General features: G+C 47.7%; 1 protein-coding gene across 3 annotated transcripts in view; it reads left to right on the top strand.

Moving 5' to 3' along the window:
* CLPTM1L (CLPTM1 like) overlaps positions 1-21321 on the top strand; it is a 127793-nt gene that overhangs the window by 85680 nt on the left and 20792 nt on the right. For 2 of the 3 annotated variants that reach the window (XM_077810838.1, XM_077810835.1), the window contains one exon: positions 4816-4866. The exons of the other annotated variant lie outside the window; for it this stretch is intronic. In XM_077810838.1, coding sequence (XP_077666964.1) covers positions 4816-4866 — 51 coding nt within the window. The remainder of the gene's footprint in view (positions 1-4815; positions 4867-21321) is intronic. 3 annotated transcript variants of the gene reach the window in all.

Below are 21321 nucleotides of genomic sequence, written 5' to 3'. Positions count from 1 at the left end.
CTTATTATTGTGACCCTGAATACCAGGGGCTGTAGGATGGCTCTCTGCAGGTCCCAGGTGCTCTCTTACCTTCGGGAAGGGGGGTACTCTGTAGTTTTCCTGCAGGAGACCAATACGGACCCGGCCGCCGAGGACAGGTGGCGGCTGGAGTGGGGGGACGGGGTATACTTTAGCCACTTCGCGACTTGGCAAGTTGGAGTGGTGACCCTGTTCTCCCCCAACCTACGGCCCGAGGTGCTAGGGGTCACTGGGGCCGTGCCGGGCCATCTGCTGCACCTTCGAGTCCATATGGAGGGGCTCGTGGTCAATCTTGTTAACATCTATGCCCCGCAAACGAGCCCAAAGCGGCCACCATTCTATGAGCGGGTGTCCGACTTCCTTGGCACCCTAGATTCGCACGAGTGCCTGGTTCTGGGAGGGGACTTTAACACCACCCTCGAGGAACGGGACCGCTCAGGGGCCGAGCCGAGCCCAGCTGCCGCGAACATTCTCCGAGGAATAGTCGAACATCACTCCCTAGTGGACATCTGGCGTGACCATCACCCAGATGACACTTCCACGTTCACCTTTGTCTGGGTGGAGGCCCATCGGTCACACCACTCTTGGTTGGACTGTATTTACTTATCCCGTTTCCATCTTTCACAGGCCCACTCCTCCACTATTCGGCCGGCCCTGTTCTCCGACCATCATTTAGCCACCATAACGGTCTCCCTCCATGCAGAGAGACCGGGGCCGGCCTATTGCCACTTTAACAACAGCCTGTTGGAGGACGAGAGCTTTGTGACGTCTTTCCGGGAGTTTTGGCTGGCCTGGCGAGAGCAGTGGCGTGTCTTTCCCTCGGTGCGGCGATGGTGGGATCTAGGGAAGGTGCGCGCCAAGCTCTTCTGCCGTGACTACACTCGGGGCACCAGCCGACAGAGAAATGCGGCGATAGAGCAGTTGGAACGGGAGGTCTTAGAGATGGAGAGGCGCCTGGCCGCCAACCCCAAGGACCCGTCCCTCTGTGGAGTGTGCCAGGAGAAGTGGGAGGAGCTCCGGGCCCTCGAGCACCACCGGGCTGAGGTGCCTTCGTTCGGTCCCGCATCCGCCTCCTTCGGGAGATGGACCACGGCTCCCGCTTGTTCTATGCCCTGGAGAAAACGAGGGGGGCCAAGAAACACGTCACCTGCCTTCTTGCGGAAGACGGCACCCCCCTCATGGATCCGGAGCAGATTTGTGGGAGGGCCCGTGACTTGTACACAAGCCTTTTCTTCCCGGATCCGACCGATCCTGGCGCTTGCGGGGTGCTCTGGGAGGAACTCCCCACGGTCAGCGTGGGTGACCGAGACCGGCTAGAGCTGCCTCTCACCCTGGCCAAGTTCTCGGAAGCCCTCTGTCGCATGCCCACCAATAAATCTCCGGGCATGGACGGGCTGACCGTGGAGTTTTACCGCGCGTTCTGGGACATTCTCGGCCCAGACCTAGTCACCGTCTGGGCTGAGTCCTTGCAGAGCGGGGTCCTCCCTCTGTCGTGCAGGCGAGAGGTGCTCGCCTTGTTGCCGAAGAAGGGGGACCTCCGCGATTTACGAAACTGGCGTCCCGTCTCACTCCTTAGCACGGATTACAAAATCTTAGCGAAAGCAATCTCGCTGCGGCTAGGGTCCGTGATAGCGGACGTGATCCACCCAGACCAGACCTATACTGTCCCGGGTAGCAGCATTTTTGACAACCTATTTCTAGTCCGAGACCTTTTGGAACTCGGGCGGAGAGAAGGTCTGTCGTTCACCCTCCTGTCTCTTGATCAGGAGAAGGCGTTCGATAGAGTAGACCATGGGTACCTCCTGAGCACTCTCCAGGCGTTTGATTTGGACCTCAGTTTGTGAGTTTTCTCCGGGTGCTGTATGCCTCCGCGGAGTGTTTGGTTAGGCTCAACTGGACCCTGACCGAACCGGTCAGCTTCGGGCGAGGAGTGCGGCAGGGGTGCCCCCTCTCGGGCCAGCTGTACGCTCTGGCGATCGAGCCTTTCCTCTGTCTCCTCCGCAGGAGGATGACAGGGTTGGCGCTGCGGGAGCCGGAGCTGCAGCTGGTCCTGTCAGCGTACGCCAATGACGTACTCCTCGTGGTCCAGGACCCGGGTGACTTGGCGCGAGTGGAGGCATGCCTGGCCATCTATTCGGCAGCCTCCTCCGCCCGAGTCAACTGGGTCAAGAGCTCTGGCTTGGCGGTGGGGGACTGGAGGCAGGTAAGCTCCCTCCCACCCGCGCTTCAGACCATCCGTTGGAGTGCGGGTCCACTGCTCTATCTCAGCGTTTACCTTTCCGCCACGCACCCTTCCCCGCCGGAGAACTGGCAAAATTTAGAGGGCGGGGTGATAGAGCGGATCCGGAAATGGACGAGGCTACTCCGATGTCTTTCCCTCCGTTGGAGAGCACTGGTGCTTAACCAGCTAGTCCTGTCCACGCTCTGGTACCGGCTCAACACCCTGGCCCCGGCCCTGGGTTTCCTGACCCACTTCCGGAGATTGATTCTAGAGTTCTTTTGGTCAGGAATGCACTGGGCCCCTGTTGGAGTTCTTCATTTACTCCTGAAGGAAGGAGGGCAGGGCCTGAAGTGTCTGTACACTCAGGTCCGCGTTTTCCGCCTCCAGGCCCTGCAGTGGCTCCTTTATAGTGCAGGTAGTTCGACATGGAGCATATTGGCGCACGCCTTCCTGCGCCGCTTCCAAGGGCTCCGATACGACCGGCAGCTCTTTTATCTTTGTCCGAGAGGTTTTCCACGAGACCTCTCTGGGCTGCCGGTCTTCTACCAGGACCTCCTCCGGACCTGGAAACTGTTTCTAACGACCAGGTCCGTGGCGGCCACTGTGGGAGCAGATCTCCTCACGGAGCCCCTGCTACACAATCCCTAACTCCGTGTGCAGGTGGCGGAGTGCCGTTCGGTGCGCCAGAGGTTGGTCCTGGCGGAAGTCACAAGGGTCGGAGACCTCCTGGACTACGACCGGAGTACTGGCTGGATCCCCTGACGCTCGCTCGGCGCATGGGGCTCTCCAGCCCTCGTACCCCCCTGGCGCGTACTTCAGGAGGTGAGGGCCACCTTGACCCCCGCTGCTTGGGCTTATGTCAACCGAGCCTTGCGTGAGGGCGCACCCCACCCATCCTCTACCCCAGGCCCGCCAGACCTTTCCATTGGGCCCCTTCCCCGTAGATCCCAACAAACCCCTCACCCTTTCACTGCAAGCCGGCTGCATGAACTGCAGCCGGTCAGTTTTCAAATCGCACCAAGGAATTATTTATACACGCTCACGCTTCACACCCTTCACGCCCACACCCTGGTGTCCCGCCCCGATACAAAGTGGCGGGACCTCCTGCCACCCTTGGAGGGTGAGCAACCTCGGTGGGCCTGCCTGTATTCCACCTTGGTCCCGAGGCCCGTCGCGGACATCAGTTGGCGGCTCCTTCACGGAGCTGTGAGCACGGGTGTGTTTCTGACACGGTTTACCCCCATCCCAGATACTTCCCCTTTTGTAATGTGAGGGAAACCCTGACGCACGTATATTTAGAGGGTGCCAGATTGCAGCCCCTTTTCCAGCTCCTCACATATATTCTATTGCGCTTTTGGCTTCATTTCTCCCCTCACCTTTTTATCTATACACTCCCCGTCTGTGGCCCCACAAAATCGCGAGACCTGCTGGTCAACCTCCTCCTAGCCTTGGCTAAAACAGCCGTTTATAAAACCAGAGAGGGGAAGTTGGCCCATGAAGCGTCCTGCGATTGTAGGGCCTTTTTCCGATCCTCAGTACATTCACGTATCCGGGTGGAGTTCCTCTGGGCGGCGTCCACTGACTCCCTTGACGCCTTCGAGGAGGGTGGGCGCTGTCCGGGGTTCTCTGCTTGGTGACCCCGTCCGGTTCCCTCCGTCTGACCCTTTGATTGAAGGGAAGAGCGAGAGACGCCAGCCCCAGCCGTTGCCACTGTGGATACCATCATTACTGTCATCCAGGAGGGGTCCTATAATTCATGGGTGTCTACCCCCCCACCCATAAACCGCCCACCCCGCAGCCATGCCCATCTTTCCGGGCACTCTCAGGAGAGGGATAATCGGTGACACTGGGCGCGGCACTAGGTAACTCGAGGGGGTGGAAGACCACGAGTGTCGAGGAAGCCCCCCCCGCTCTGGGCCCAGGCTAGCCTGAACACTTTTGTACAATTGCTTATTATTTAGGTCTTTAAATGTAGTTTTTCTTTGATTTAATCAGTTTCTGTATAGGCTGTTGTACAGTTAGTGGCTGAAGGGCTCAATTTTCTGTCTGCATCATGTTGAAGAGAGTGAGGGTTGTAGCTGAGTGCTATGTGCTCTTTTGAAGCATTTGTAGATTTGCATTAAGTTTTATATAGTATAATGAAAGTTAGTAGTAAGTTTTTCATCTTTACGAGCTGAGCTTTAATCAGTGAAACTTGAGCCAACTGCAGTATACCCATGGGCTCAACAGATCTCTTGAACCTTTGTAGCCTTCTTCTGTCAAGAATGATATTGAAAAATGAGTTGTCTTGTAATGGTTCATGTAGTATTTAGCAAAGAAATTCCAGGGCAAACTCCTTGCCTTGGGATAGTGCTTTATACTGCACCTTTTTTTTTTTTTCTTCAACTTAAAAAATCCTGTTGCTAGTTGTCATCTTCCTTGTTTTAGATTGCAATTAGACCTAATATCATTGACATTTCCTTTGAATTTTTTGCTAATACTGACTTTTTTCCCTAACAAAGTAGTGTATTTTTTCCCCTTCTGTTTTATTTGTCTAAACCAATTACGATTACTTCTCTCTATTAAATCTAATACAGTTTGGTGCATACAATGAATCTGAAAAGAGAACTGAAGAATATGATACCCAGGTAAGACACGGTCCTGTAATATTGTTGACATGTTGGTTATTTAATGAAGTATGTAGGACTTGGTGCAATCTGCTGGTTGGAGAACTTACAGTCTTCTTCTGGACAGCAAAAAGATAGTGTGAAAAATTAGATCAAATATTAACTTGAGTCTTCCTTACAAAAGCGGACTGAAACAAATATTGTTTTCAGTGTCCATGGAATTCATGTATTTTTTAGTTTAGCAGGGACCGTAACAGCCTAGTCTGACCTCTTGCGCAATGCAGACCATAGACGTTCACCCAGTAGTTCCTGCATCTATCCCAATAATTTGTGGCTGAACTAGAGTGTATTTCTTGATTTAAAGGTTATCGGTGATTAAAAAAAATTTCAGGTCCCTTTGTTCTACAAAAACCTGCATTTTTGGTATACAGTTTTAAAATAGCTTTGGTGTAGGTAGTCTTGAGAGTTCACTATACTTTTGAGGTAAATCTTGAATTTTAAGTTGCTTCAGCATGTTTCTGCACTTTATTGCTGCAGATCTGAAGAAATTATTTAAGTGGTATGCTCTAAGACTAGGAATTTTTCCAGTCTGATGCACATCAGTTGTTTTCTTTTTGTTTTGGGGAAACATATCCTCTGGACAGATGAAGTCTGCCATGGTTTACCTCCCCAGGGCTGGTAGCTCATGCATCAGACCTTTTTGTTATGGCAGTCCATAAATCTAAAGTGCCAAAGCCTTAGTGCTGCCTTTACCTACCATTCTGCCAGGAGTTTTGGACCTGCTAGTTCCAGTTACCCACACTTGTCTCCAATTCAGACTACTCCATCTTTTCCCTCCCCTGAAATGAAAAGAGAAGAGGAAACCCAGTGAAACCGTATTTGCCTCTGTTACCTAGAAGTGTGATTCCATCTCTGACCAAAGCCATATTGTATGTTTTTGTAGTGGTAACATGGTCTTGTTCTTTGAATAGGAGGACTGGGAGTCAGAAAACCAGGGTTCCAAGTCATTATAGAATTGCAAATAAATTTGTCTGAATATGTGAATATCTGATCTTCAACTTTATTTAAGATATGCATGTAAAATGTTTAGCTGTCCTTAATTCTTACACTAAAGCTAGCCAACTCTTTTTGAACTAATCAAAGTTGTCATTAATTTGAACAGAGAATACACTGGTTTCTATGCAAATGCTAAATGATTCCTAGGCCTTCATCAGTTATGAAGACCTAGTCTGTCTGTTTTGAATGATATCCTACTGTAAGATCCCTTGGAAGCATCAGAACCTACATCTCCTTCCAGTGATTGTCCATATGCACATTCCACTTCTGATATGCATCCACTGCAAGCGCTTGGGACTTTTGGCCAGCATTATGTGTACAGCATGCCTGCACCCTGAAGCTTCTTTGGTTCTCCAGCAAGGTCATGAAAGGGCAGTGTGTGTCAAGTGCCATCAGTTCCTCTCAGCCGCCTCCTGACATTGATGAAACAGAGCATTTGCAGTCCGTAACACAGACCCCGCCCCGCCCCACACAATCCAGAATTGTAATTGTTAGTTGTTCCTAGTTAGTCTCTTATTAGTATAGATGATTCTCTGCCCGTTGACCAAAAAAAACCTACAATGGCTCTAAGAACTGCCCTTCATGTGAAGGAACCATGCCCATCAATGAGGAGTACTAGAAATGCCTGTGTTGTCTTGAAGAGTCATACATCCCAAGGAAGTGTTCCACTTACAAATCTTTTATTTCAAGGACATGTGAGGTCAGAGAGGCAAGACTTCAGGTATCTTCTGAATGAATCTGAGACCCACCTTGGATCAGGCTGTCTAGACGTCTCTCTGTGAGATCCAGCACCAAAGAGCACAAACACTGGTTCACTTTCATATGCACATGAGCATTCCATGGGAGAGAAGAAGCATTCTGATAAATCCCAGAGTCAGGGATCTCCAAGAGCAGATCTCCCACCAGGGGTTGCTTGAGAAGAATCACCCTCCTCTGCACCAAACTATCAAGACTTCTCAACTCCATGAGGCTTCCAAGAAGGTCACTCAGTTTAAGACACTGACTCAGAGACTAGCCGTCAGAGATCTAGCACCAGTTATATCAGAGGTGTGCAAACTGCGGGCCACATATGGCCCGCGGGACTGTCCTGCCTGGCCCTTGAGCTCCTGGCCGGGGAGGCTAGCCCCCGGCCCCTCCCCTGCTGTCCTCCCTCCCCCATGGCCTCAGCTTGCTGTGCCACCAGTGCTCTGGGCGGCGGGGCTGTGATCTCCTGCTGGGCAGTGCAGCTGCAAGAGCCACCGGCCTGCCCCAGTGCCTCGAGACTGTGCAGTGGTGTGGCTGGCTCCGGCCGGGCAGCGCGGCTGCCAGTCCTGGTGCTCTGAGCAGCATGGTAAGGGGGCAGAGAGTGGAGGCGGTGGGTGTTGGATAAGAGGCAGGGATCCTGGGGGGGCAGGTGGATAGGTGTGGGAGTCTCAGGGGGCAGGGGCGTGGATAGGGGGCATGGAAGTCAGGGAGCGGGGGGGTGGTTAGGGATGGGGGAGTCCTGGGTGGGGGCGGTCAGGGGATAAGGGGGGGGGGTTGGATGGGTTGGAGATTCTGAGGGGGACAGTCAGGGGGCAGGAAGTGGGAGTTGATAGGGGGCGGGGGCCAGGCTGTTTGGGGAAGCACAGCCTTCCCTGCCTGCCCTCCATACAGTTTTGGAACCCCGATGTGGCCCTCAGGCCAAAAAGTTTGTCCACCCCTGAATTACATCATTGACTGCTTTGGACTTAATGGTAGCACTGCAAACCATGAGCACCACAACCTATCACTTTTACACTGGCACTCTCTGGACTGACAGTTTCTGTCACCAGGTGGTCCAGGCACTTCACAACTGCAACGAGCACTGACAGGGTTCATGGCACTGAGAGATCTAGAGCTTCTATAGGAGCCAGAGTCTCCACCTCGCTCCTATTAGCAGGATTGTATCCATGGCATTATCCACGTCTGCACACCACCTCTGGATCCACTTCTATACAGTCAGAGGAGATGGATCAGCAACACACCACCTCTCCTCCAGCCTCCAGTCCACTGTTGTGTGTGTCCTGCAGGAGGACATGGGACTGCTCCAGGGACAGGCATTGGGACTCAAACTGACCCCAGTTCTCCTGGTTTCTGACACCATGGCTATGTAGAACTTACCAGATCAACATATGGTCATACTGGTGTTCCTGGGCCATCCTGAGAAGCTTGCAACTGTGCGGACAAACCTTTATGTCCCCAGGGCATCCCATACACAGATACAGCCACCCTAGCTGCACCTTCTCTTTTACCACTGCAGCCCTCCCTATTTCCAGAGTATAAACAGGGAGAAGACGCTCCTCCACAGATAGGGTTCCAGCTGGTGATGGCTCTATTATCTTCCTCCCCAAACAAGTTGTCTCCTCATTGGGTCCCCAACCTGATGTTTTGAAGGTGTTACAAGGCCTTTTAAAGAGAATAGGGGAGGCACTTTAAATGCCAGGACTCAACATGTGTTAGTTGATATCCTGCAGACAGGGTTGGCTTTACCATGAGGCAAACTGAGACAGGTGCCTCAGGTGCCAGACTGTGTGGGGGCACGTCTAGGACCCAGAGTGTACAAAATTGTGTCTGCTGCTGGTGCATATGTATTCTCTCTGCTCTAGATACACAGAGAGGGTGGAGTGCTGTGCTGGAGGAAAGAGGGCACAAGAGACATAACAGGCAGGCAGGAGAGAAGGTGAGAGGGAATAACAGAAAGCAGCAGGAGCTGCAGGGGGAGAGAGGAGGAGGAGCCTCTTATGTACCTCTCTATCATTCCCAGGAGCCTGGACTGGTTAAGACCAGCCTCTCAGGGAGCTTTCTGTTTCCTGCTGCTTCCCTGAACTCACTTGAGGAGAACAGGCAGTCAACTGAAGTAGTAGGAGCCAGTTAGGCCCTTAAGAAGCTGATATCTTCCCTCACTCAGGCCCTGCTACTAGCCTGCTTATTTGTCCCCTTCAACTGAGTGTTGAGAGCCACTATAGTTGGCACAGATCAGCAGTCATGAGTGAAAAAAGAAAACGCCCCGCTGAGGCAGCATTTAGAAAAAGAAAGCAAGCAAAGGAAGCTTTTCTATCTAAGCAGGAAGGAGCTCTCCTGAGATACAAATGTTCACGGTGAGCCTTGTGGCCCCAGTGACGATGTGAGTGGTGAGGAGATGCCTGATCATCCAGTTAGTCAGAATGCAGGTGCTGCAGCATCCATATCTCCATCTCAAATGGATGTAACCATACACATTCCTGAAGAAAAGTGTAGATCAGAGAAGAATGTGGTGGAGGCACAAGAAACAGCTGCTGTTGAGTTTAGTTCCTTAAGTCTAGATGATCCAGGACTGTGGACCCACTTGAGCAGTAGCCTGAGGGACTTCTTTGTACTGCATGGGCCCCAGCAAGTGAAAAACTTCATGTTCCCCAAAGACAATGAAAATAGAAGTTTCCATCCAACACATTACTGGCATGAAATCCCTAATGGTGACAAAGTGGAGAAGCCATGGCTTATGTACTCAAAAACCCAGAATGCTGCATACTGTTTTTGTTGCAAACTCTTCCAGTCTAATGTTCCAGCCACATTGGGTTCTACAGGAACAAAGGACTGGAAAAATCTGGCTAGAAATCTGGCATGCCATGAGAAGGTAGCAAATCACCAGAGAGCATTCCATAGCTGGAAAGAGCTTGAGATGAGACTAAGATTAAAGGCCACCATAGATGATCAGCATCAAGAGAAGATTGCATCAGAGTCTCTTTACTGGCAAAATATTCTGAAAAGGCTCATTGCCATTATGAGAGTGCTTGCTGCCCAAAACCTAGCACCGCATGGCACTTCAGATCAGCTGTATGTGCCAAACAGTGGAAACTTCCTTAAAATTGTGGAGCTGATGGCTAAGTTTGACGCTGTACTCCAGGAGCATCTAAGAAGAGTCGCCACCCAAGAAATGTACACACACCACTACCTTTGAAAAACAATTCAAACTGAGATCATACCATTACTGGCAACAAAAGTCAAACAGAAGATTGTGGCAGATCTGAAGTCAGCAAGACTTGAGCTGATCACTGCAGACTATGTGGCTCTGGGAAGAAGGATAAAGGCGTTTGAGGCGCAAGTGGTCTTCTCGTCCATCCTCCCCGTGGAAGGAAAAGGCCTGGGTAGAGACCGTCGAATCGTGGAAGTCAATGAATGGCTACGCAGGTGGTGTCAGAGAGAAGGCTTGGGATTCTTTCACCATGGGATGGTGTTCCAAGAAGGAGGAGTGCTAGGCAGAGACGGGCTCCACCTAACGAAGAGAGGAAAGAGCATCTTTGCAAGCAGGCTGGCTAACCTAGTGAGGAGGGCTTTAAACTAGGTTCACCGGGGGAAGGAGAACAAAGCCCTGAAGTAAGTGGGGACGTGGGATACCGGCAGGAAGCACAAGCAGGAGCGCACGAGAGGGCAGGGCTCCTGCCTCATACTGAGAAAGAGGGACGTTCGGCGAGTTATCTCAAGTGCCTATACAAAAATGCAAGATGCCTGGGAAGCAAGCAGGGAGAACTGAAAGTCCTGGCACAGTCAAGGAATTATGGTGTGATTGGAATAACAGAGACTTGGTGCGATAACTCACATGACTGGAGTACTGTCCCGGATGGACATAAACTGTTCAGTAAGGATAGGCAGAGCAGAAAAGGTGGGGGAGTTGCACTGTATGTAAGGGAGCAGTATGACTGCTCAGAGCTCAAGTATGAAACTGCAGAAATACCTGAGTGTCTCTGGATTAAGTTTAGAGGTGTGAGCAACAAGGGTGATGTCGTGGTATGTACTGCTGTAGACCACCGGACCGGGGGATGAGGTGGACGAGGCTTTCTTCCGGCAACTCACGGAAGTTACTAGATCGCAGGCTCTGGTTCTCTTGGGAGACTTCAGTCACCCTGATAACTGCTGGGAGAGCAATACAGCTGTGCACAGACAATCCAGGAAGTTATTGGAAAGTGTAGGGGACAATTTCCTGGTGCAAGTGCTGGAGGAACCAGCTAGGAGCAGAGCTCTTCTTCACCTGCTGCTCACAAACCTGGAAGAATTAGTAGGGGAAGACACAGGGAAGAAAGGAGAGTAGCAGAATATGGACCCTGGACTTCAGAAAAGCAGACTTTGACTCCTGCAGGGAACTGATGGGCAGGATCCCCTGGGAGAATAACATGAGGGGGAAAGGAGTCGAGGAGAGCTGGCTGTATTTTAAAGAATCCTTATTGAGGTTGCAGGGACAAACCATTCTGACGTGTAGAAAGAATAGTAAATATGTCGGGCGACCAGCTTGGCTTAACAATGAAATCCTTGCTGATCTTAAATACAAAAAAGAAGCTTACAAGAAGTGGAAGATTGGACAAATGACGAGGGAAGAGTAAAAAAATACTGCTCGGGCATGCAGGATTGAAATCAGGAAGGCCAAATCACACCTGGAGTTGCAGCTATCAAGAGATGTTAAGAGTAACAAGAAGGGTTTCTTCAGATACGTTAGCAACAAGAAGAAAGTCAAGGAAAGTGTGGTCCCCTTACTGAACGAGGGAGGCAACCTAGTGACAGAGGATGTGGAAAAAGCTAATGTACTCAATGCTTTTTTTGCCTCTGTCTTCACGAACAAGGGCAGCTCCCAGACTGCTGCACTGGACAGCACAGCATGGGGAGGAGGTGACCAACCCTCTGTGGAGAAAAGTGGTTCGGGAATATTTAGAAAAGCTGGACGAGCACAAGTCCATGGGGCCGGATGTGCTGCATCCGAGAGTGCTAAAGGGGTTGGGGGATGTGATTGCAGAGCCATTGGCCATTATCTTTGAAAACTCATGGCAATCGGGGGAGGTCCCGGACAACTGGAAAAAGGCTAATGTAGTGCCCATCTTTAAAAAAGGGAAGGAGGAGGATCCTGGGAACTACAGGCCAGTCAGCCTCACCTCAGTCCCTGGAAAAATCATGGAGCAGGTGCCCAGGGAATCAATTCTGAAGCACTTAGAGGAGAGGAAAGTGATCAGGAACAGTCAGCATGGATTCACCACGGGCAAGTTATGTCTGACTAATCTAATTGCCTTCTATGACGAGATAACTGGCTCTGTGGATGAGGGGAAAGCAGTGGACGTGTTGTTCCTTGACTTTAGCAAAGCTTTTGACACGGTCTCCCACAGTATTCTTGCCAGCAAGTTAAAGAAGTATGGGCTGGATGAATGGACTGTAAGGTGGATAGAAAGTTGGCTAGATCGTCGGGCTCAACAGGTAGTAATCAATGGCTCGTTATCTAGTTGGCAGCCGGTATCAAGTGGAGTGCCCCAAGGGTCGGTTCTCGGGCCGATTTTGTTCAATATCTTCATAAATGATCTGGAGGATGGTGTGGATTGCACCCTCAGTTAGTTTGCAGATGACACTAAACTGGGAGGAGAGGTAGATACATTGGAGGGTAGGGATAGGATACAGAGGGCCCTAGACAAATGACAGGATTGGGCCAAAAGAAATCTGATGAGGTTCAACAAGGACAAGTGCAGAGTCCTGCACTTAAGACGGAAGAATCCCATGCACTGTGATAGACTAGGGACCGAGCGGCTAGGCAGCAGTTCTGCAGAAAAGGACCTAGGGGTTACAGTGGACGAGAAGCTGGATATGAGTCAACAGTGTGCCCTTGTTGCCAAGAAGGCCAATGGCATTTTGGGATGTATACGTAGGGGCGTTGCCAGCAGATCGAGGGATGTGATCGTTCCCCTCTGTTCGACATTGGTGAGGCCCCATCTGGAGTACTGTGTGCAGTTTTGGGCCCCACACTACAAGAAGGATGTGGAAAAATTGGAAAGAGTTCAGCGAAGGGCAACAAAAATGGTTAGGGGCCTGGAACGCATGACTTATGAGGAGAGGCTGAGGGAACTGGGATTGTTTAGTCTACGGAAGAGAAGACTGAGGGGGGATTTGATAGCTGCTTTCAACTACCTGAAAGGGGATTCCAAAGAGGATGGATCTAGACTGTTCTCCGTGGTAGCAGATGACAGAACAAGGAGTAATGGTGTCAAGTTGCAGTGGGGGAGGTTTAGGTTGGATATTAGGAAAAACTTTTTCACTAGGAGGGTGGTGAAACATTGGAATGCGTTACCTAGGGAGGTGGTGGAATCTCCTTCCTTAGATATTTTTAAGGTCAGGCTTGAGAAAGTCCTGGCTGGGATGATTTAGTTGGGGATTGGTCCTGCTTTGAGCAGGGGGTTGGACTAGATGACCTCCTGAGGTCCCTTCCAACCCTGATATTCTGTGATTCTATGATTCAAAGATTCTAAGATATTACTCTGTTCTGGACTGCACAGCTGACATCAGCCATACGGAACAAATTATTTTAATGGTGCGTTTTTGTAACAACAACAGAACCTAGTGAAAATATCCCTGCAATGGTAATTGTCAGAGAGCATTTTCTATAATTTATTGACCTTGATGATACTACAGGAGCTGGTATGACAAGTGTACTTCTTAAAAAGCTGGAAGATACGGGAATTTTCGATAACTGACGTGAGGGGTCAGGGCTACAATAGTGGTGCCAACATGAGAGGAAAGAACAGAGGAGTGCAGACATGGATCCTAGAGTTAAACCCTTGAACTTTTTTGTATCCCATGCAGTTCTCATTCATTGAACTTGGTGGTCAGTGATGCAGCATCAGCTTCTAGTGAGGCTAATGAAATTTTTAATGTCATTCAAAGCATCTATGTATTTTTCTCTGCATCAACTCATCAATGGCAAATTTTAAAGGAATATCTGGGAACATCCTCTCTGACACTGAAACCACTGAGTGCCACACGATGGGAAAGTTGAGTGGAGGCGATAAAGCCCATCAAACACCAAATTGGGAAGCTAGATGATGCCATAGTTGCCATTATGGAGGATAATGCTATGACAGGAACTGTTTTTGGGAGAACAGAGGCAGAGGGAAGTGGAATCACCAGAAACATACATAACTTCAAATGTCTGTGTGGCTTAGTGTTGTGGCATGACATACTGTTTGAAATAAATGTTGTAAGCAAGAGACTCCAAGGTGTTGACCTTGATATATCTGGAGCAATGGAACAACTGAACGAAGCAAAGTCATACCTAAAGATTTACCGGTCAGGTGAGGGATTTCAAAATGTTCTGAAGAGTGCACAGAAGTTGGCCGAGGAACTTCACACTGAAGCTATTTTCCCACCCATTCAAGAATACAAGAGTCACTGAAGAAGAAGACATTTTGATTATGAGGCACAAGATAATCCCATAAGAGTCCCCAAACAACAATTCAAAGTTGAATTCTTTAACCAGGTGCTAGATTGTGCACTACAATCAGTTGAAGAATGTTTCATGCAGCTCAAGGAACACAACAGTATATTTGGGATGATGTATAATATTCCAAAACTCCTCACTATACCTGAAGAAGACCTACCCCAGCAATGCAGGGCACTAGAGACAGTGTTGACACATGATGACATGCGCGATATTGATGCGAGCGATTTCGGTGATGAACTGAAAGCCCTTTCAAGATACATTTCAGCAGGATCAACTCCAAAGGTTGTTCTGGAATATATGTGCACAAATAAGATGACCACCCTCTTTCCAAATGCTTTTGTTGCTCTGTGCATACTTCTAACACTTCCTGTAACAGTTGCCAGTGGAGAACGCAGCTTCTCCAAGCTGAAGTTAATAAAAACACATCTACGCTCCACAATGACACAGGAGAGGCTGGTCGGCCTTGCAACCATCTCAACAGAGCATGAGCTGGCCCAGACTGTGGACCTTCATCAGGAAGCAGTTCAAATCTTTGCAACCAAGAAGGCCCGGAAGGCACCACTTTGATTATTCAAACAGATAAAAATGCCAGTGTTTACTATGCAGACAAGAAAAGTTACATTTGCTGTTCAGGCGTTTGAAACTTAAGTGTTAGTTAAAATTTTTGAAAAAAGCATTTAAAGTTGTTAGTTCTCCTTTATTGGGGTAGGTAGCAGAGCAGTATGATGAGAGGAGTAGAACAGGAAGAAGGCAGAATTGAGACCTTTCAAAGTTTTGGTCCAAGCGAGGGGGCATGGGAGCATCATTTGAGCTCCCCGCCTCCGGTGCCAAAATGTTGTGGGCTGGCCCTGCCTGCAGTCCACATCTTCTGGTAAAGTGGCTTTATCCACAGGGTATATAATGGACTCATCCAGGTGCTGTGGTAGACCCCTGCAACAGTTCTCGCACCTCTCAAAATGGGGACAGAAAATAGCAAGGGGGCTAAATATTTTTATACCCATCCTGTTCCATTATCTCTGGTAGTGACAGTGGCTAATGAAAAAGCAAGATAAAACAGGGCGACAGCAAAGGAGGGAGAGCCAAAAAGATTAGGTTCATTTGGCAGAAAATCAAATCAGCACGCATGCAATTTTGGCTTGCTAATTATCAAGCCCTAATGTTGAGGTAAGATTTTTGTGTTTTTGAGAAATTCACTGTTTTTCACAGATAACAGTCTGACTGCTTTCCAGAAAGAGTTTGCTTCTCTGATCACAACAGGGCAGTTAGTGGTAAAACCAGGCTCCAGGCAGCTCTGGATACAGCTGATATCACTTCCCACTCTACGGGAAGAGTTACAAAGGGATCTCAGAAAAGTGAGTGACGGGGCAATAAAATGGCAGATGAAATTCAGTGTTGATTAAATGCAAAGTTATGCACATTGGAAAACATAATCCCAACTGTACATACAAAATGATGGGGCCTAAATTAGCTGATACCACTCAAGAAAGAGATCTTGGCATCATTGTGTATAGTTTTATGAAAATGTGCTCTGTGTGCAATGGCAGTCAAAAAAGCTAACAATGTTAGGAACCATTAGGAAGGGGATAGATAGATTATAATAATGCCACTATATAAATCCAAGGTATACTGTTAGCCAAAATGGTCAGGGACGCCACCCCGTGCACTGGGTGTCCCTAAACCTCTGACAGCCAGAAACTGAGAGTGGACAACCTGGGATGTATGACTCAATTGCTTTGTTAATTTCCTCTGAAGCATCTGGCACCAGCCACTGTTGGAAGATAGGATAGTGGGCTAGATGGACTATTGGTCTGACCCGGTATGGCCATTCTTACGTTCTTATTGCCACAGCCACAGTTATGCATAGGTCATCGTGGCTGCAAGGGTCTGGATTTCCCATAGAAGTTGAATCCACTATGGAGGATCTTCTGTTCAAAGGGGCTGAACTCCTTTGTGCCACAGTGGATGAGGCCTCCGCCCCTTGAAGAACTGAAGGATGAAATTGCTGGGGTTATACACTCTGGCCCCTAAAAGAAAGCATTACTGAAAGCAGCCATGCACCATAGAAATCTGAGCTCACTATCCCATGTCTTCCACCAAAGATCTAGCAAGTCTCAGAGGAAAAACCAACACTTTCACAGGAGAAGGTAGCACTCTGTTGACCCAACCATCTCTCTCACCTACACGTATGCACCGGTCACAAAAGCACCAGTTTTGACAGCCTGGTCAGAGGTGGATACATTCCCCTAATTCTAAAGTCTACCCTTCTTTTGGGGAACTCTCTTTCCTTGTTTTGGCATGCTTGGTTCTACACCACCTCAAACCCATGGGTATTGGATACCATCTCATCAGTCTACTCTGTCCAGTTCCTTTCAGCACCTTTCAACCCCCTTTCCCATCCCTCTTCAGGGACCAGTCTCACAAGGATCTTCCACAACAAGAGGTCCTCTCACTACTTTTTTCTCAGGGCAGTAGAGTTCCACATCAGTACTGGGGAGAGGAGTTCTAGGGTCCCTATTTTTCCTTTTTGGGATGAGAGAGATGGTAATCTATATTGGATCTTAGAGAGCTGAACATGTTTATCCACAAGCTGAAGTTCAGGATGGTAACCCTGAACTTCCCAATGAGGACCCTAACCTCTATCATATCCCCCCTTAGTCTCCTCTTTTCCAAGCCTGAAAAGTCCTAGTCTCTTTAATCTCTCCTCATATGGGACCCATTCGAAACCCCTATCATTTTAGTTGCCCTTCTGTGAAACTTTTCTAATGCCGGTATATCTTTTTTGAGATGAGGAGACCACATCTGTAAGCAGTATTCAAGATGTGGGTGTACCATGGATTTATATAAGGGGAATAAGATATTCTCCGTCTTATTCTCTGTCCCTTTTTTAATGATTCCTAACATCTGGTTTGCCTTTTTGACTGCTGCTGCACACTGTGTGGACGTCTTCAGAGAACTATCCACGACGACTCCATGATCTCTTTCCTGATTAGTTGTGGCTATATTAGCCCCCATCCTATTGTATGTATAGTTGGGGTAATCCTGGATAAATTCTAGAGATTTTTGATTTACTCCCTAACATCTGTGCAGGAGATGAATTGGTGCACTTGTTAGAGTTCTTTCTCTAAGAGAAGGCATTTCTTTTGGTGTCAATTACACTTTTGGTTTAAAAAAAAAAAACCTACAAAAAGTCACTTAAGTGAGTTTAACTGGTGGTACTTAATGTCCTCTTCATGTTTATTATTCATAGGTACTCTGATGAGGGTATTAGGTGAACTAACCCTTTTTCAAGGCTCATCTTCAGCATTTGAGGCTCCTGTGACAGATACTGCAACCACACGCAGGGTCTTTGGGAACCATATTGTATTAACAAAAAGATAAGGAGTACTAGTGGCACCTTGGAGACTAACCAATTTATTTCAGCATAAGCTTTCGTGAGCTACAGCTCACTTCATCGGATGCATTCAGTGGAAAATACAGTGAGGAGATTTATATACACACAGAACATGAAAAAATGGGTGTTATCATACACACTGTAAGGCGAGTGATCACTTAAGATGAGCTATTACCAGCAGGAGAGCCAGGGGGAGAAACCTTTTGTGGTGATAACCAAGGTGGGCCATTTCCAGCAGTTAACAGGAACGTCCAAGGAGCGGTGGGGGAAATAAACATGGGGAAATAGTTTTACTTTGTGTAATGACACATCCACTCCCAGTCTCTATGCTTATGCTCAAATAAATTGGTTAGTCTCTAAGGTGCCACTAGTACTTCTTATCTTTTTGCGAATACAAACTAACACGGCTGCTACTCTGAAACCTGTCATATTGTATTAAGTTTATGAATGTTTTATTTATCATTGTATGCAACCCCAAGTGGGGAGGGTTACCACAGCTCCTCCAAGAACTAAAAACAATAGGGACTGATTACTACAGTCCCTGAGAATTGTAATCAGCTCCAGAGAAGTACAAAACTCCAGGGTGATTTACATATACTGGTTCAGACTGGGTTTTCCAAATACTAGGAAAAGGGCTTTTTGGTATATTGAGGCTGAGTTCAGGGATGCTGTCTTCCTTTTGATTCAGTAAACAGGATTTTAGGTTGTAGGGGGACCCCAATCCTTGCTGAAAGTTTGGAAGATTGTCTTACTAAGGCCCCAAGAGATTGATGAGTGAGTCCTGGTATAGTGAGTGAGCATATCAGGACTTTTAAAAATGAGTTCTCTGTGTACTTTTTATGTCCTTAAAATGCACTCTGCTGAGAGAGAGTTGTGTGACCACTGGTAAAAACAGTGTCATGGCCATTGGAGAGAGAGCTGGCCATTAGGTAAACTGGCTTGCTGGGGATATCACAGTATATGATGGGGCTTCTGAGACTTAAAAACCCAAATCAGGAGGAGGAGGAGAGATGCAGGTCTCAGCTCAAGTGGGACAACAGAATGGAAAATACAGGTGCAGTTGTTGCTAATGCCCTTGTTCCTGAGCCTCCCATGTTTCTGTATCAGTGTAGATTGTAGGATGTTGACTCAGCAGACCTTGATGTAAATCATAAAGAAAGACCATAGGTTCAGTTCAGTGGCAAAGGCTCAGCCAGGCTTATTGTCAACAGAGCCCCGGCTCACTGGTTACAGGTACATTAACAGGTATATGCCAGTGACAAGGTATCAACTCAATTAACATAATGTTTTCTCTAGGCCAATACAAATATACCCCTCTTATTACTCTTTTTTTTTTTTTTTACATTGATCAAAACAAGTTATGTATTGCATTCCAGATGTTGTTAGTTACCATCCTTATGCCTTGTACCTGATAGTTCGAACAAAACATCCTCATCCATTATCCTGTCATTCCCTCCTTTTCCTATGTCGGGTCTATATGTTCCTGTACCATCTTCTCAGGAATGTGCTTACTTGATTGGCTGATACCTAGTTCTGTTATTCTACCAAGGTCTGCTTTGGTTCACAGTCTCCTTTGATTCATACTTTTACCCAGGCCTAGGGCTCCAGCAAGGCCTACAGTAGTTCCTCTGATATTGTACCAGTTCCTTTCCAGGATTCTTTTCTGATTACTGAGTATAACACATTGTCCGCCTTCTCATCATTTAGACTACATTCAATAGTCTTGTTAGATGGGGCATCATCATAATGGATGTATGGATTCATGAGATAGATTAACTGTCTCTAGAACCAGTTTTACCAACTTGTCTGCTGTAATGCTAGAGAGTCTCAGACAATCGCAGTCATTCAGTATGTTACCTTTCTCAACTGCGTGTAGAAGGGAGTGTCTACAGAGTGTAACAGATGTTCATTGTAGTCTTGGTCAATCCTAATTCGGACTGGAAATAAGACAGACATTTTTAACAGTGAGGGAAATTAACCACTGGAACAATTTACCAATGGTGGTAGTGGATTATCCGTTACTGGCAGTTTTTAAATTGAGATTGGATGGTTCTCTAAAACATAGGGTCTAGTTCAAACGGGTATTCATTCAGGGAAGTCCTATGGCTTGTGTTATCCTGGAGGTCAGACTACAGGATCACAATCGTCCCTTCTGGTGTTGTGTATGAATCTAATGTGTGAATCAGTTTGAGTCTCATACCCTTCCTGAACAAGCCTTTGAGACGTGCTTGCTGTCAGAATTTTAGATAAGCGAAGACCTTGGTTCTGAAGTTTTTTATCATCCACCTTATTTACAAAGAAAACACATTCACTAGTACATGTAGGAAAACTTGCTAAATCTGCTCAATCATTCATATAGTAATACAGACAGATGCTTGCACTCCTGTGCACGTTTTGTTTCTTAATATGTACAGGAAATAGACTATATTTTTTCCTCTGAACTTTTTTCCCAGTATGTAACCAGGGTTGTTTTATCCTTGGAACCAATGTTCATTTGGCAAGCCTTGCCTGGGACTCTGTGTATACTTTGCATCTGGGAGCAAGCCATGCAGCCCATGTCTACAGACTTATCTTGGTGGGGCTCATGCTAGTGCTCTAAAAATAGCTGTGTTAGATGTTGCTGTGTTAAGATGAGAGTGGTCTCTCAACCCACCCCACTGCCCAGGCTTGCAATCCCAAGCTGCAACCAAGCCCCAAGAACAAAGCAGCATCTATACCTGGGATCTCAAAGGCCATCTGTGTCCTGAGAACCTCCCCGTTGCGGTCCGCGGAGGAGAAACCCATGTAGACCTACTGCCGGCAAAGACTGCTGCAGGTGCCACCCCCCGCAGCTCCCGTTGGCTGTGGGAGAGGGACAGAGATATACCATCACTAGTCACCGGCCAGAGTCAGCCATGGAGGCAGCATCATTAGTTGCTGAGCAGAGTCAGCCATGGAGGCAGTGTCACTTTTTTCCACAATGAATATAAACAAGTCAAAATACCGAACACAACTATCTGATGCGCACCTTGCTGCAATCCTGAAGGTTTCAACTGCTCAGTCACTGAGGCCAAACATCAACAGACTGACAGAACTGAAGCGTTGCCAGGTGTCTGGCAAACACGAAAACTCTCTGGTAGGCGAAGAATTGTATAAAGTTGTATGACAGTTTTTTTATTTCTAAGAAATTTGAAATAAAAAATAGAGTATACATGTTTTCTTGTCTGAACACCATCTTCAGTGACATTATTGGCCCGCCGGGAGGATTAGAGAACTAGCACTGGCCCTAAGGTAAATTAAGTTTGAGACCCCTGATCGATACAGCTGTTTTCAGTGTACTAGCACAAGCGTTGTCAGCACAAGTCTCTTAACCCAGGCTCAGAGACTCACTCCCAGATTCAGAGTGGAGGCCACCACCACCACCTTAATCTGAAGGTAGTCTTCTCCCAAAACAGATGGGAAGGTGGTTTTGCTTTCTTAAGCTGGTGCTTTATATTTGATTACTGGGACTGTATGAATGTATTCTGAAGCATCTTGTTCATGTGTGGTCTGACATCTCAACTTAATGATAATGCAAAAGACAATATTCTTTCATTTGTCTTGCTTGTCATGCAAACTGCATTGTCTTCTTATGTAAGCTGGCTGTTTGCCTCCTTTTTTAGTGACGTGATTTGTGAAGTTACCAGCAACTCTTTTGGATCTGAAATGGTTTTAGAGAACTTCTGTTCCTTTCTAATTTGAAAAAATTGAGACTTCATTCAAGCATTTTAGTCTAAGATTAGGAATCCAAGTGAAATGATATTTCTTTACAGAAAGTAAACATATT

The sequence above is a fragment of the Eretmochelys imbricata genome, chromosome 2 (assembly GCF_965152235.1).
Source record: "Eretmochelys imbricata isolate rEreImb1 chromosome 2, rEreImb1.hap1, whole genome shotgun sequence".
Taxonomy (NCBI): domain Eukaryota; kingdom Metazoa; phylum Chordata; order Testudines; family Cheloniidae; genus Eretmochelys; species Eretmochelys imbricata.
The sequence above is the reverse complement of the archived record's forward strand: the minus strand, read 5'-3'. Positions and strand labels throughout refer to the sequence as shown.